Below are 16,860 nucleotides of genomic sequence, written 5' to 3'. Positions count from 1 at the left end.
TTCATAAAGATACTTCCATGGTACACAGTTACTGTATATCTAGAATTGAGGTAGGTAATTCTGACAAATGCTAATCATCTTATATACCATTTAGAATAGAAAAGACAGAAGTACTGGGAAAATGATTTATTAAAATGGTAACATACTTCTAGGTGTAGTTTTCATCTGGCACTGCCAAAAATAAGCATATACCATGTACTTCATTATATTAAAGTAGCAAAAATGTATCAGGCATTCATTTTTCATTTCACAATGCTTTAGCTAAATACTATAATATGAGGAATGAAAATATGTGTTGGCTGTCAGTCAAGTCCTAGTATCATTGATGCAATTCAATGAATGAATGTCAATTTAAGAATTATATTTAGTTTCTTTCATGAAATCCATTTCACTGAATGGATTAACATCTGTCAGTTTGTGAACATAGACAAATAACTTAAAAAGTATATGAATAACAGTCAAGTGGAATATTAAGGAGGAGGACACACTGTTTAAAGGACTCAAGTTTATGAGCTCTGTTGTTTTTCCCCTATATTTGCATTTGTAGATATAAAGTACCTTCACTTGATAATCAAGTATGGTTGTCATATCTGAGTTCTCTGAAATAAATAGGTAGTATATAAAGTACTAAAAACTATTAGAGATAAAACCAACTTATAAGCATATTTCATTCATTATATGACAAGTTCTAGATGTTTGAAATCATAATCAAGTGTGTAAGTATGTTTTAGTATCTTTAATATAACTTTTTTTAAAATATAGCTTTAAGTAAAGTTGGTAAGGCGTGACTGTACAGCACCAGACAGAAGCTTCTTTCAAATTAGTATCAGTTTTAGTCATTTAGAGTATAAGTGCCTTTACCAAGGATTACTTCATTTCTAAACTATTAATTTCAAAAATATAAAACCTGTGGTCTCTCTGACTTAAGCTAATTCTAGCAGTTTTCCATTGGCCACTGAGCTATTCTAACTTCAGAAAATGAAGACTGCTATTTTTAGTCTTAAGAAATAAAAAGCAAATTAAGCATGTACTTGTTAAGAATCTGAGGATCCTAACTGGCTAATAGACTTTAGTAAAGTATTTGAACGTAAAAGCCTCAGTTTTTGGTTCTTTTTTTGTTTGACTATATCCTGTAGAGGACTGTAGTAACTTTGACTAGGGAAATTCAGTACTAAGTAAGAAATAATTGAAAAATATTTATTGACACAGAGCCACAGAATAACCAAGAAATGAGCTAGGAAGGACACAGTATGTACAGAAAGGAAATAAGACATTTTAAATTTAGATCTACTATGTAAGTCAAACTGATACGTTTGGGTCATGATTTCTAAGTTGATACTCAAGTGAGTAATTGTATTTTTGCTTACTGAAATATCTTCTTATACTTAGTATCTACTTATTTTCTTCACTTTGATGTTTTGTTACTGAATAGTATTAAACTGAATGTAGCTTTTACAGAATCTTTCATTTTACTATATTATTAGGGAAGAAAAAATTAACACTTGTATCTTGGCACTTGCTGTTGCCAGATACCAAGCGGTGTTGCCAACCCCAATATTTATTTTTGCAGGATGAAGGTGTAATAATGCATTGTGTTTGAGTGCATCATAGATATTATATGACTATAAATTAGGAAAAATAAATTGATGATGTAAAAGTACCCCTGTGTGGATAGAAAAAGCTGTCTTAAATTATTAAAGATATATTATTTTCTCCTTAATTTTTCTTCCTAAAATTTCTCACTTATGTCTCTGGAGAAGTTCCTTTGAGTGATGAATTTACTGTGTGATCCTTTTGTTTTTGTTTTTTCTAAGTCCATAGATATCTGCATTGCATATGTAGCTAGGGATGGAGAGAGGATTTTTATTCTCTAGGACTCTTTTCCTCTTAGCAATCATCTTTTCAAGTTTATAACATTTTACTCCTGAAGTCTTTATGCATATTTGCATCCTTTTAAAATATATTCATGCCCATAAGTCTTACCCAGATGTTTTTTTATATTTTCTATTCAAACATTCTTCTTTCATGTGCACCGAGGCTCCATCCATCTTGACTATAGTCTCCTGGTTTAGGCAACTAATTTCACTTATCCATTGTTAGTTTTCAAAGATTTGAGATCCTAGCTGACATTGATAGAGGCCTCAGAAACACCTTTATTTTAAAAAAATGAAGCTGGGTAAGAGTGATATGCTCAGTTTCCTAGCATTGTTTAGCTTTATCATCTATAGTTATGAGTACACTTGGGAAAGGGTATGTAAGTAATATCAAACCTTTGTCTTTCCATATTTAATTTTTAAATAAATAAATTTGGCTGCACTGGGTCTTCATTGCTGCACATGGGTTTCTTTAGTTGTGGTGAATGCGGGTTACGCTCTAGTTGCGGTGTGCAGGCTTCTCATTATAGTGCCTTCTCTTGTGATACACAAGGCTTAGTTGCCCTGTGGCATTGGGATCTTAGTTCCCCAAATAGGAATCAAACCCATGTTGCCTGCATTGACAGGCAAATTCTTAACCACTGGATCATCAGGAAACATTGGTTCCCAGGGACCACCACCACCCAAATTTAATTCTGTAAAGAAATTTGTTCACTGAAGCCACTTCTTGCATGTAATTTATTTGTAGTAACTGATTCTACTGAGATCCTAAATTATGAGTCTGATTATTCTATGCAGTTGTATAGCTTCAGTTCAGTTCAGTCACTCAGTCGTGTCCGACTCTTTGCGACCCCATGAATCACAGCACGCCAGGCCTCCCTGTCCATCACCAACTCCCGGAATTCCCTCAAACTCATGTCCATCGAGTCAGTGACGCCATCCAGCCATCTCATTCTCTGTCGTCCCCGTCTCCTCCTACCCCTAATCCCTCCTAGAACTAATCTATAGCAAAACATTAAAATGATATCAAGATACTTCTTTTGTGTACACCTCAACCCCTCTTGAGGAGTCATTTCTTTTCTCTGAATTCCTGTGGTACTTTATTGGCTCTTCCTTCAGTCTGTGGTCATTCCTGCACCTTTACTTCCCCTTTGAACTTCAAGTATGGAAGGTTGAGTTAATCATACTTAATTCCTGGACTTTGTCATCATGGTTCCTATCTTGTTTTACTTTATTCCTTTTTATCCCTCTCTCCACACCCATACTTCTCCTTAGGCAGTCATTCTAATGTGTTTAATTTGTAGATTTTTTTGTTCTTACAAGTTCTTTTAAAATATTCACTTCTTTATGTATATTTTAATTTTCACAAGTGATATTATGCTGAATGTCCTGTTTGGTTTTTACTCTTTTCATTTAATATTTTTTTCAATATTATTTTTATTTATGTATATTTTGCTGCTCTGGATCTTCGTTATAGTGTCCAGGCTTCTCATTGAGGTGGCTTCTTTTATTGAGGAGCACAGGCTCAAGGTGCACAGACTTCAATAGTTGCAACACGTGGGCTTGGTAGTTGTGGTGCATGGACTTAGTTGCCCCACACCATGTGAGATCTTCCTGGACCAGGGATCGAACTAATGTCCCCTGCTGTAAAGCAGATTCTTAAACACAGGACTACCAGGGAAGCCCAACACTGTTTTTGAGATCTATCCATATGTCTACCTCTAGATTGTTTCTACATGTAGCATAGTGTTTGTCCTGTATATCCTGTTTTTCACTTGTCCTTTCTCTCAGTGATGGGTACCCAGATTGTTTCTCATTCCCCACCAACACAGACAATGCTATGGTGAAAATTCTGGTACAGTCCCCTTATGGATCTGTGTGAGAATTTCTTTGGGATAAACTCAGGAGCAGAATTGCCTGTCATAGAAATACATAATGTTTATCTGATAAAGTACTATGAATTCACTCTCTAGAATGCTACAGCAGTTTACACTCCCACCAGCAATTTGTAAGGTTACTATATTTTACACCCCTTTGCATTTCCATACCTGCCATTGCTTCAATTTGTACATTTTTATCTCCCCTTTTAGACTGTAAGCTCTTTGAGGGCAGGGTTTATTGTTGCTCGTCTTTGTACGGTCCACTGTGGCTTGCTTGTACTAGCTGTTAAATATTTGTTGAATAAATTAATAAATGCTAGGATAAGAATATAGATTATTCTGAAGGCAAGAGAAAATTATTAAGAATTTTTTAGCAGAGTAACATTTTGTTTAAGAACTTAAGAAGTAGTATTCTAAATTGTAGGGAAAAGATTGAAAACAGAAATATACATGAAAAGTAAGCATTAGGTTAACATACTGCTTTATATCTCTGAGTTGTTTATTGGAGTAGGTAACATGAAAAGTTCTCAGTTTAATAGCAAAGCACTAAAATTATATAGAAAAATTATATGTACAGTAAATGAGGTTGAATATTCCTCTGGAAATTTTACTAATAATATTCTCTAGTAGATTTCCATTAGTAATCATGGCAGTATGGATTTACATTGCCCAAATTTAATAATATCTTTTCACATTTAACTCCTTATAGTAAAAGCAGTTGATTTAATCTGTTGGTCGTATAACACAGATACTCTATTTTTGGACAGTTGCTTAACCTTGGTCCAGTTGTATGTCATTCATTATTTTCCTTTGGCCATTATTTTTCTGTTTCCCAGTGGACTAATTGTTTAGACACAAAAATGATTAATCGAATTAAACTCATTTCTATAGTAAACCAAATATTTGACAAGTATATATCCACCTCATTTTCTCACTTCCGGTAAAAAATAAAGGCCATGTTCCGAGCTCTCTCTGTATCATAGTTTCCTGTTGGAAACATTTTAATTAATGGAGGAAAAGTGAAAGTTGAGGAAGTAGGATAGAAACCATGCCAAAGAGATAAGATGGTAACTTCACCTGTGTTCCTAAATATTAATTTATGATATCACTCAGTGCTACCAAATGAATAGATTTATTTATTTCTCTCTGACAGTACAAGATGTTTGAGGAAGAAGGAGCTCTTTTATATTCTGACATCTTACACTGCTACTTTCCTACATACTGAAAACTGTTGCTAAAAGGACATTGTTTAACATTCTCTCCTTTTCCCTCAAATTGAAGGAGTTGCTTCAGCTTCTAGGAATAATTTGTTTTTCACCAACTTATTCATGATATTATATCTTTTATTAGTGCTTTGATGTGTATCTAGGCAATTGCACACTTCTGTGGTTACTGATATTCAGTCATTGGATATTTGGGGAAGAACTGCCTTTTGTGCATTAATTTCACCATCCTCTGCGTTTCCTGCTGCCTAAATTTTGGGCTTTTCGTCTCAATTTCAGTTAAATAAGTTACTCTTTTTAATCTTCTGCTCTTTGTATTTTATTTGTTAACAAGTTAGAGCCATTTCTTTGTTACTATTCTCAAAATTCTTCTTATTTTGGATCTTACTATTTATGTAAGATTTTTAAATCGGAGAATGTCCAGTGTGGTCATAATTGATTACCAGTCTTAGTGTTGAACTCTTAACCTAGTTTTCTTAATCTTAAATACAAATTACATAGGAACTATACAAGGGTGTTTTAAAATAATGTTGGAGGAGCTTACGGAACTTAAGAATTTACTCTGCTGATGTCATTGAATTTGTTACACAACTGAAAATTTCCTTGCTGAGCTTGCAGGTTCTGTGGCAGTTAAACTCCTTTTTCCTACCATTAATTGTCATGAGGTACTTTGAACAAGTAAAGCAAACCATGGTTTCCTATATAATCTTACGGAAATAGGTATAAAATTATCTCACAAGCTAACAGCTTTTGCTCTTTAAGGATAAAGTCTCTTCCCACCACTTTGCTCAGATAGAAATATAAGATTAAATATGGGTAATTATCATAGTGATTTTGGAACTGTGGTTGTTATGACCTTGTTAAAGACAGTATCTAGGGGAAAATCTGTTAGGCTTTTTATGATAATAACCTACCTGCAGTTTTGAGTTCTCGTCTAACAAAGAAGCAGTTAAATCTTTGATTTTTTTTGTCCAGTAGTTTTGTCAGTCTCTGGCAGTTCAGAGCAATTAAACATCTAAAGGATTATATTTTTTCCTTTGGACCTAGGAATCATTTTGTTTGCATTGGATGAGCTAGTTTTTAAGACTCTGAAGTTACATATGTTATTTATATATATTGACCACAATCCTTGAGAATAGACAACTATTTTTCACCTAGTTTTTTTTAAACAATTTTAATATTGCTTAATTTTCATACCATAAAATTCACTCATCTAAATATACAATACAATGACTTTTAGTGAATTTACAGAATTGTGTAATCATCACCTCCATCTAGTTTTGGATCCATCACTCCAAATAAATCTCTCATGCTTCTTTGTGATCAGCCTGCATTCTCACCACTATAATCCAGGCAACCACTATTTTCCTTACCTGTCTCTCTAGATTTGCCTTTTCTTTATACATCTGATATAAATGGGATTGTACAATATATGGTCTTTTGTGCCTGGACTCTTCACTTAACATAATGTTTTCAGGGTTCATCCATGTTGTAGGATATATCAGTAGTTTGTTCCTTTTTACTGTAGAATAGCCCCCAGTTCTTCCTAAACAAGATTAAACCTTAAACTGGCCTCAAAGTGGTTATTATATATTTCTTCCATTTTATGTCCAGATGTTAGGATTATTGATATTGATAATTATTTTGCCTTTGGGGAATAAGTTTAAGTGTGACTGAAAACCTTCACTTAAATGTATAATTATTTCATTTTTAATGTACACTGCCAATATGAGAACTCCTGTATGGGAAGTCTGATTTTCTCCCAGGTAATGTTCATTGTTTCTCTCATAGATTTTTATGTGAAGTGTTTACTTAAACTCAGAATAATTGTCCTTTGTAATGTAAGTTTAATACAGTGTTCAGGTAGTGAACTTAAACACTTGTGGAAGTGTTTGACTTAATTAATGAACAATTTAGAAGGTTATATCTTAAGAATTAATTTCAACCTATATTTTTAAATAATAAAAGAAACATTTTGGTAATTTGAAAAACACTTTTCCCCACTTTGATCTACAAGTTATAATTTCTTGCAGTAATCTGTGCTTACACAGTTAATATTGTAAAAAGAAAAATTGGGCAGTTAAGCTAACATTTATGATAACCTCAACATTATTTCGGTTCTGCTTTAGATTTTATGTTCTTTAGAAAGTCCAATTTAATAAGCAGAATTTTTAGATTCTTTCCTCTTTGATTTTCCTTTTTTCCCTACCCCGTCTTGTTTTCCAAAATCATCCAATTCTAAATATTGCATTTTTTTTAATTTAGAAAAGTCACATTTTTTTAAATTGGCAGCATCCCTGTTTGTGCTATGTAAAATCGAAGAGTCTGGTCATTAGCTACAGCTGGTGTGGATCTCTGATTAGTTATATGGGTTTGGGAGGGAGGATGCTGGGGGTGGGGGTGGGGGGAGGGCGGGGATTTTTTCTTTCTTTCTTTCTTCTTTTTTTTTTTAGCATGGCACATTTTCAAACATTTTTCATGTGCTTAGGTACATCCAAGCAGAAGTCCAGTTCCCTGCAGGTAGCAGATCAGGACGTACTGCCACCTTTTCACCCATACCAGCCTTTGGAGTGCATAGTAGAGGAGACTGAAGGAAAACTGAATGAACTGGGACAAAGAATTAGTGCTATTGAAAAAGCACAGCTTAAATCATTGGAGTTAATTCAAGGTGAACCTCTGAACAAAGATAAGATAGAAGAACTTAAAAAGAACAGAGAAGAGCAAGTCCAGAAGAAGAAGAAAATACTGAAAGAACTGCAGAAAGTGGAAAGGCAGTTGCAGATGAAAACACAGCAGCAATTTACCAAAGAATATCTGGAAACCAAAGGTCAGAAAGACACAGTATCTCTACACCAGCAGTGCTCTCATAGAGGAGTCTTCCCAGAAGGGGAAGGAGATGGTAGTCTCCCAGAGGATCACTTTTCAGAGTTACCTCAGGTTGACACAATCTTATTTAAAGATAATGATGTTGATGATGAGCAACAGTCTCCACCATCGGCAGAACAAATTGATTTTGTCCCAGTCCAGCCTTTATCATCTCCACAGTGTAACTTTTCCAGTGAATTAGGTTCTAATGGGACAAATTGTCTTGAACTTCAGAAAGTATCAGGTAATCATCAGATTATAGGACAGCCTCAGATTGCTATTACTGGACATGATCAGGGGCTGTTAGTGCAAGAACCAGATGGACTAATGGTTGCAACTCCAGCCCAGACGCTTACCGACACTCTTGATGACCTGATAGCAGGTGGGTTAAGAAATATACCTCTAATAATTTCTCTTTAATTTTTGTGCTCAACTTCTTTACACAACTTTCCAAAAACACCAACTTGGTATTTTTCCTTTTCAGAACTATGTTTATAAAATCATTTCTTAAGGTGTTTTGGAAGTGACTTTAACTAAACTCAACAACATTAAAACACAAAAGTGTGCTTTCCCTCTTCTTTTTCATTATTTGCAAAAACAAAGAAATAAAGTTGTCATGATCCTTTGTTTTAGACCTTTGGTATCAAAATCACCCTGTCTCATATCTTGGGTAGGAGATATCAAAGTAGAATTTCTTTGCAGGCTTTAGAGATAATCATATAAGATTAGACATTTAATTTTCCTATTGGTGATTTTCATATTTGGAAATCAGAACTCTAAATCACATTGCTTTTTCTTTATGATTTTATTAGATCAATTTAAACATTCTAATTAAAAGGGATATTCAGGAAAAAAAAAGTAAGCATTCCATATTGTTAAAATATGTGTGATTAGAAGCTCTAATGTACATTGAAAGTATTGTCCATTTGATAATGATTTGGAGATTGGGCTTTTTGTAGTAACTGCCTTGATGAAAGCACACAGACATCATACACACACTCAAACACACACAGACAGAGGTAATCACCAAAGCAAAAGAGACCAGCCTTATAAACTTAAAGTATATGTTTCTGTTTATTGTTGTGTGGAAAATTACAACTAGATATGAAATGAGGTGCACAAGTTTACTTTCCCTTTCATTGTCCTTGCAGCAGTGGGAAAACAGTGCAATTAATCATTTACCTTCCTAAAGATGGCTGGTGAATGTATCACCTCCATGAGAGCGCAGTTCAGAAATGCAGCCAGAATGGCTGTTGACAGTGGATGAAGACCAAGAACTAAGATGTAGCTGGAGTGATATTCAAAGGCAGGCCAGTCCTCTGTCTCTTGATTGCAACATTTTTTTTTTCTTTACTGTTGTCTGTTTCTTCTTGTCATATTCTCCTCCCCTCCTCTCATCCCAGTTATGCTTTCCCAGTTTCCTTTCTTCTTCTGTGAGCCTTTAGTCTTCCTAATCTTTACTGAATCTTTTAAATGTGGAATAAAATTACTTAATTCAGGAATTTTATTGGGCATGTGTATGACTTCCAGTGTTTATTGTAAGAGTGCCTTTGAGGCTCCTCTAATATGTAATAGGTATCGCTATGCAGAGGAGGAATGTCTTAGTTTTCATGAAGAAAATTAAAATGCTAGGAAATGTTTTAAGGAGTTAGATTCTTTATTCTTTAATTTTATTTTTTATATCTTCAGCCCATAGCCACTTCACTTGGATTAACTTTGTTATTAGCATTGCAAGTTGTTATAAATATTGAATAACTTTATAGTTCATTTATGGTCCTGATTTCAAATTTGGTTAAAGCAGATATTGGAGTGTAAAGTATGATTAGGGTTAATAATAATGAAACTCATGACCTCGAAGGAACATTTTTAAGATTTAGGGTCCTATAAATATCATTATAATGTTCCTAATTAAGTCCTCCATTTGCAGTTACAAAACCTGCATTACTGATCAGTTTAGTTTGTTGGAACTTAGGACCTGTCCTTTTTATTTTTAAGGAATGGAGAAAACATCTCTAAAGGGTACTTGTAGGTGTTAACTTCATGGTAGTATTTAAGGCTATTTCTTGTAGAGGAGGTTAAATTCTGTTTATTCCACTGAAGTATTTGTTAAATTGAAGTGACCTTTTATAAAGTTCACATGAAACTTCAAAAAATCAGTTTAGAAAACATCTTTTAATTATATTTAACATTAATCTAAATGAATAAAACTTAATTTCTTTTAGACATTAATATCTCGTGACATAGTTGGCCCACCATATTTTACAGTATTCTTCTGTTAATAAGCTTTGAAGTATAAATCTGTCAATACATTAAAAATTATATGTGGCATAGCTTGTGGGATCTTAGTTCCCTGAACAGGGATCAAACAAATCCTGGAACCCAGCAGTGAAAGTGCTGAGTCCTAACCACTGGATTGCCAGTGAAGTGTTAGTTGCTCAGTCATGTCCGACTTGTTGCAACCCCATGGACTGTAGCCTGCCAGACTCTTCTGTCCAGGGAGTTCTCCAGGATTACCAGGGAATTCCCTAAAAATTATCTTTATTTTAAAACTTTTCATTTTGTTGAAGCTTATATTTTAAAATGTATAGCAAAAAGGATGACTTGCCTCAAAATTTAAAATGTTATTAAGTCTGAATTTCTCTTAATTTCTTAATTGAAGGTGAAAAAAATTAAGGATGAATTGGGTAAATACCTAGTTCCATGATTATACGATATGTTAATATGTCAGTAAAATTATAGGTTAGGCCAAAAATGTAATTAATTTTACCTATATCAAATCTGGTTATCATGCCTTTATATGATATCATGCCTTATTAATAAAAGAGAATACATCTTACAATTTAGATAATAGCAGTAAGTTTTACTCTTAGGAGGGTTTTTTATTTTTTTAATTTTTCCCAGCACACCAGTCATGTGGGACCTTAGTTCCCTGACCAGGGATTGAACCCGCACCCCCAGCATTGGAAGGCAGAGTCTTAACCACCGGACCACTGGGGAAGTCCCAGGATTTTTTTTTTTTTTTAACTGCTGTTCTATCTCAAAATATTTGTCATGAAAGCGAGTTAGTTAGATACGTAATTTATTAATGTCATAACTTCACTAGTTGAGTGACAGCAGTTTAGTATATAGTCTCAGATGTATCATACTTGATATAGTCCCAACCAGAATATATATATACTCTCGGATTGGAAACTTGGTTCTTCAGGTCCATTTCTTCTGAAAGTAAGTTCTGGGCTTTTGAAGTTATCATAATAGCAAGTGATTCTCAGTTCAGATGTCTAGAATAAAGGTCTGAAAATAAACAGCAATTTAAAGAAATTCAGAATAGCTTTGACCATTGAGCAGTTCTAGAAACATCTAGCAAAATTTTCATTCTTAATATAAAAGTTCCTTAGTTAAAAAAAATCAACTAATATCACTTTATTTACATTTATTGAGTGCTTGCCATTTACCAAACTCAGTGCTAAATGCTTTTATATATGTAATTTCATGAGCTGTTTAGTAATACTAGAAAATAAGTTCATTTCCCATCTATTTTTCTGTTGAAAACTGAGGCTAAGGGAAATTAGGTTGCTAGTTAAATGTTAAGATTCAAACTCAATTCAGCCAGGTTTAAGAACCTTAGATATAATATGCATGCATTTGATTCAACTGGAAGTTCTGAGTTTATATTTATTATTTTCTTAGAATTCTAAATTGTATCAAATAACAATTCCCTTGTTATTTTTATATTAAGATATGATTTGTATATAAGGTTTAATACAGTTTTGTGACTTTAGAACATTGTTAATGTTGTTGGCACCTTAATAGGCTCTCAGCACATTCCAATTCATAAGTATCTTGCTTTAAGCAATCTGGTGATAATCAATTTAGGTTTTAGAATAAAGTAATTGGAAAATTATCTTTGAGGAAATTTACAATAAAATATCTTTAAGTAATAATTTCTTCTAGTAGATGTCAATATTTTATTTATAGATGGTTATTTATATGGAAATATTTAATACAGTTACTGTTACCTAAATTGGATTACAGTGATGTAATGTCTTAAGACCTTGCAACATTACTATCTTCCATATTGCCTACAAAACTGTCTTAAATTTTATAAAGAATTTAGTAAAATATCATCCCATTTTAGGATAGTACATTAATTTGAATTATGTAGTGACTTTCATGATAATGATCTGTTTTGGTCATTTTCAGAGCAGACATAGGAAGCATTTTAGGATTTTTGAAATTGTCATAGTCCTGGTATAATTTTATCTTAATAAATCCTTTATTCCATATATACTTTTAAAATCTTTGCTATTTTCTAGTTTTATCTTTAGAACTTTTCATATGTAATTAATCCTTTTAAAGTCACTTCTGTAGAATGTTTCTGATTGTCATTATTACAAGGAGGAAAAAATGTTTCTAGGATACTGTTGTACCAAAATGTACAATCAACATAGCAACACTTTTTTGATAATAGAGCTGTTAAGTGCACAAAAGTATTTTTTAAAAACCAACTCTGTTAAAAAAGTCTTTTATACTATCACATTCTGACATAGCATTCTAGTCAACTATTAAAATTTTTTTAATATCTGTTTTTCATAATCACAAAATGAGCATGAATAAACAAATTTAACGATAGAAAAGTAATTCTTTAGTAACATGTTAATGATTATGAGACTGTTAAAATCTTATTGTTACAAAGGTGCTATATATCAAAGTTTAGTGTCTTGTTTCTGGAACTGTTTTCTAATCTTATCAGCTGTTTTGAGGGGGGAAGCAAAATACTATGTGCTTTTAATTCATTCAGTGACAGATTTTTAAAGCTTTGTTTTCATCATGCACATTCTTATAAGGCAAAACAAATGTTTATAATCATTTTTATTTATAACCATAAGGCTAAATATTTATGTGTATATTTATGTGGTAACATAAGCTGCAGAAATTCATATGATCAAGATGATTTTATATATATTGGTTGGGAGGAGGGAGGAACAACTCATGTAGAAACATCCTTAAAATTTGCTATTATTTATAAAGAAGTAGCATACTACACTTAATCTTTCATACTTGTTGTGGTCATAAGTATCCTTGATTGGGATTCAGCCATATCAAAATTCTAGAGAGAAAACATTCTCCAACCATCGAAATGCTTACATTTTCCTTTGACTTATGGGTTTTTGATTGACTTTTAGCATGGGTAAGAGGAAGTTAATTGCCATCATTGAAATTTTGTCGTCTTTTTCTGTATTATTGATTATATACTTTTTCTGAGTTTTTTCTTTCTTGAGTGAATTGTAATGTTATTTTTCAGTGCAGTGATTGATAATACTGAAGTCCTATAAAATATCTGATAATTACATATATTGGGCACTTACCATACCAAGCACTGTGTTAAATGCTTTTTATACATTATCTCACAGACAATTCACAACATCCCTCTGAGATGGGTCCTGTTTCCCCCTCCATGGGGCAAACTCTTTATCTTTTATGAAAGAAAAGAAATATGCAGAGCCACAAAGATATAATTTCATTTAATTCAGTTTCAGACACTAGATTTTGAGGTCCCAAATAAAAGTTCCAGTGTTCACTTTTAAAGCAGTTTGATTTTCAGACACTGATTCATTTTAGCAAATTTTCAGAGTAAATATTGAATTTTAAAAATACATACTCTGCTATTTATGAGAGAGATACTCTAACTTTTTCTTTGCCTTCTACATCTTTTTTCTGATTTTCTTCTTCTTTTTTTAAAATTTGCTTTATTTTCAGGATATTTTTATCTAATTGCCTTTTAAAAACTAAGATTTACAATTCATTTTTTTTTATTGGAAACTATTTTCTTCCTACTGACACTGTAAAAGGCTGCTATTTCTTCCGTATTCACTAAATGCCTGCTCAGTATTCTATTCCCAGCAACCCTACAATGGAGGTACTATATTTATTATCCCATTTTACACATAAGGAAATTGAGGTTCTGAGAGTTTAAATTACTTGCCCAAGATCAGAAAGTCATTGGTAGAACTGGGATTCAAACATATGTCCATCTGACTCCAAAGCTTGTGACCTGACTACTACATTGTATTACTGCTATAGCATTTTCCATTTTCTGTGTTTTTCTGTATACAAATGACTTTACTCTTTTGGGTAGAATTCAGCAATATGAATATTGTTTTTCAGCTGTGAGTAGCAGAGTGCCCACTGGCTCAAACAGTTCTTCTCAAAACACAGAATGTCTTACACCTGAACCCTGTTCTCAGTCTCCAAGCAATGTGGCTTCCCAGTCTATTCCCCCTGTGTATCCTTCAGTTGACATTGATGCACATGTAAGTAGACTGCTTTATTTATATTTATTTTTTGCACATTCCAGTTTTCTTTGGAAAGGAAAAGATTCATTGTACATTAATTGTGGAAATTAGCATTATTTACTCTTCAATCAATAACCCCACTGTAAACAGAAAAAAAGTTTAATTCTTTTTTTTTCCTTTTCCTAGACTGAGAGCAATCATGACACCGCATTAACCCTAGCTTGTGCAGGTGGCCATGAAGAACTTGTATCTGTACTCATAGCACGAGATGCTAAAATTGAACACAGAGACAAAAAAGGTAAAAAGTGTCAGAAATAAAGTCTTAAGTGTCAGGAAACAATTTTTTCTTTCACTATGGGTAAGTAGTTCCTGGACTATTCAGTGAAAAGATGGGTTAGCATATTTCAATTAAGTATATCCAGATTTGTTCATCTACAGAGCCAAATTATTATTTAGAAATTCAAAAATTATAGATCATCCAGGGAAGTACAGCAAGTTGTGTTTGCTTTTTCCTTGGTCCAGAAGTAGAGCATACAAAGGTATCAAAGTTTATTATGAATATAAACTTGAATAGTCTTCTTTGACTTGGCATTTTCTTTTCATCAAGTATTTATGGGGTTTTGTCAGTAACAAATTAGGGTTTAAAGCAGTTTTATGTTAAATGATTTTAAGTATCTGTCCTAAAGACTTCTTCCTCCTAAAACAGTAGAGAATTAAAAAACAGTGGCTTAATAAGTAAAAAACACAAATTTAACTGAGATTTTTATTTTCTGATTTAGGTTTCACACCACTGATCCTGGCAGCAACAGCAGGACATGTTGGAGTTGTTGAAATCCTTTTGGATAAAGGTGGAGACATAGAAGCACAATCTGAACGAACTAAAGATACTCCTCTTTCATTAGCATGTTCTGGTGGACGTCAAGAAGTATGCTGATGTTTATTTTCACTTTGTAAACATTTTATTTGTATTTTAAATATGCATGTGCTTAGTAGTTTAGCTACATGAATAAAACTTGCGTGTGTTTTGAGATATTCTTTATATCAAATTTAATGAGAATAGTAAATGTCCTTTTAAAGAATCTATTTCTTGCCTTTTTAGGCAAAATAGAAATTCTCTGTATCCTTACATTTATTGAGTCTGAATGGAGCAAAATCCGAACACATGAAATGCAAATTTGCCACTTAATAATTGAGGAAGCGAAAGAGTAACAACTTATTTCAGTATAATTAGGATTTCATAGGTCTGAATTCCTTGATATAAAATTGAATTCATTTATCTAGTACTGGTATTTGCATATTTAGTATCTGATTAAAATGTTAGATATTTAGAGAACTTAAAGATCCCATTTCTTTGTGCTTCATTCATTATAAGATGAACCTTTGGTGTAAACTAGATTTCTCTGTTCCTGTTTCACTTTATAGGTGGTAGACTTGCTGTTGGCTCGGGGTGCAAATAAAGAACATAGGAACGTGTCTGATTATACACCACTGAGTCTAGCTGCATCTGGAGGATATGTTAATATCATTAAGATTCTGCTTAATGCTGGGGCAGAAATTAATTCAAGGTATCTATCATCTGTTCATTTTATTATTCATGATTAATAAATTGTGACCTTGGAGTTAAGTGTTTTCCCCTAAATATTCAGACAGATACCATTTTTAAGCAAGATAATACTAAAGTTGCAAGGCCAACAATTATTCCTGTAGCGTAATCAGAGCTTATTTCAGTTAACGTGGCTGTTTTCAAAGAGGCTTCATTTCAGAAAACTCTGTTATATATAGTTAGAAATTTATAGCCTATTCACCCCCTGTGAATAGGGGTTGTGTTTTCAATTGCGAGATTTTCCTAATTATGGGATTTTCTAATTATGAGACTAAACAAATAAAATCTATTTTTTGGTGTTGGAAAGCTTTCTTTTCACTGAAACTTATTCATTTTTTATGTTCTCTCTGCTTTTAAAAAAACAACAGGCAACATATTATTTTAATTTTCTGAGCACATTTCCCCCCTTAGGACTGGGAGTAAACTAGGTATTTCTCCCCTGATGTTGGCTGCGATGAATGGACATGTTCCTGCAGTGAAACTGCTGCTTGATATGGGTTCAGATATTAATGCCCAAATAGAGACCAATCGGAACACAGCTCTCACCTTGGCCTGTTTCCAAGGCCGAGCAGAAGTCGTGAGCTTGCTTCTGGACCGAAAAGCCAATGTTGAACATAGGGCAAAGGTAAGCATTTTATAACTTGTCAACTACTTCAGACATATTTCTAATAGGAAGAGCATAATATAACATAGCATAGCACACTCAAATTGAATGTGCTATTTTGAATTTTCCTAAATTAAAATTAGGAAATTCCTGCCCCAGTACAGGATTGTAGAATAGTGCGGTCCAGTGGTCGGTGACACACTGTCACCATTCCTAACTTTATTAAGGAAAGCTAAGATCTCCTTTAATGAGACATGTGCTTTAACATTGGTAAAAATCTCAATCAAAAGTTACTTTATAAATTACAAAACTGAGGGAACTAAAACTGAGGCAGCTATAATCTGATTGTAACAGATTATAACAATTTCATGACAGTGTAGCATTTAGAAAGTAGGAAATAGTATGTCAGTGTTTATGATTTCTCTTCTTAGAACTATTAGGTACTTAGAGCCCCCGAAACACATAGCTTATGTATAATTCTTTATAATCAGACAATGGTCAATCTAGTAGTCATTTCA

General features: G+C 33.1%; 1 protein-coding gene across 4 annotated transcripts in view; it reads left to right on the top strand.

The window, feature by feature from the left end:
• ANKHD1 (ankyrin repeat and KH domain containing 1) overlaps positions 1-16,860 on the top strand; it is a 110,212-nt gene that overhangs the window by 71,818 nt on the left and 21,534 nt on the right. For all 4 annotated transcript variants that reach the window (XM_055430979.2, XM_088838617.1, XM_088838615.1 and 1 more), the window contains 6 exons: positions 7,466-8,224; positions 14,008-14,153; positions 14,322-14,433; positions 14,915-15,060; positions 15,558-15,700; positions 16,150-16,363. In XM_055430979.2, the coding sequence (XP_055286954.1) occupies positions 7,466-8,224; positions 14,008-14,153; positions 14,322-14,433; positions 14,915-15,060; positions 15,558-15,700; positions 16,150-16,363 (1,520 nt within the window). The remainder of the gene's footprint in view (positions 1-7,465; positions 8,225-14,007; positions 14,154-14,321; positions 14,434-14,914; positions 15,061-15,557; positions 15,701-16,149; positions 16,364-16,860) is intronic.

Source organism: Moschus berezovskii, chromosome 8 (assembly GCF_049115385.1).
Source record: "Moschus berezovskii isolate FMDL1 chromosome 8, NW_MosBer_1.0, whole genome shotgun sequence".
Classification (NCBI taxonomy): Eukaryota; Metazoa; Chordata; class Mammalia; order Artiodactyla; family Moschidae; genus Moschus; species Moschus berezovskii.
Note: the sequence above shows the minus strand (reverse complement) of the source record. Positions and strands in the feature narration are given on the sequence as shown.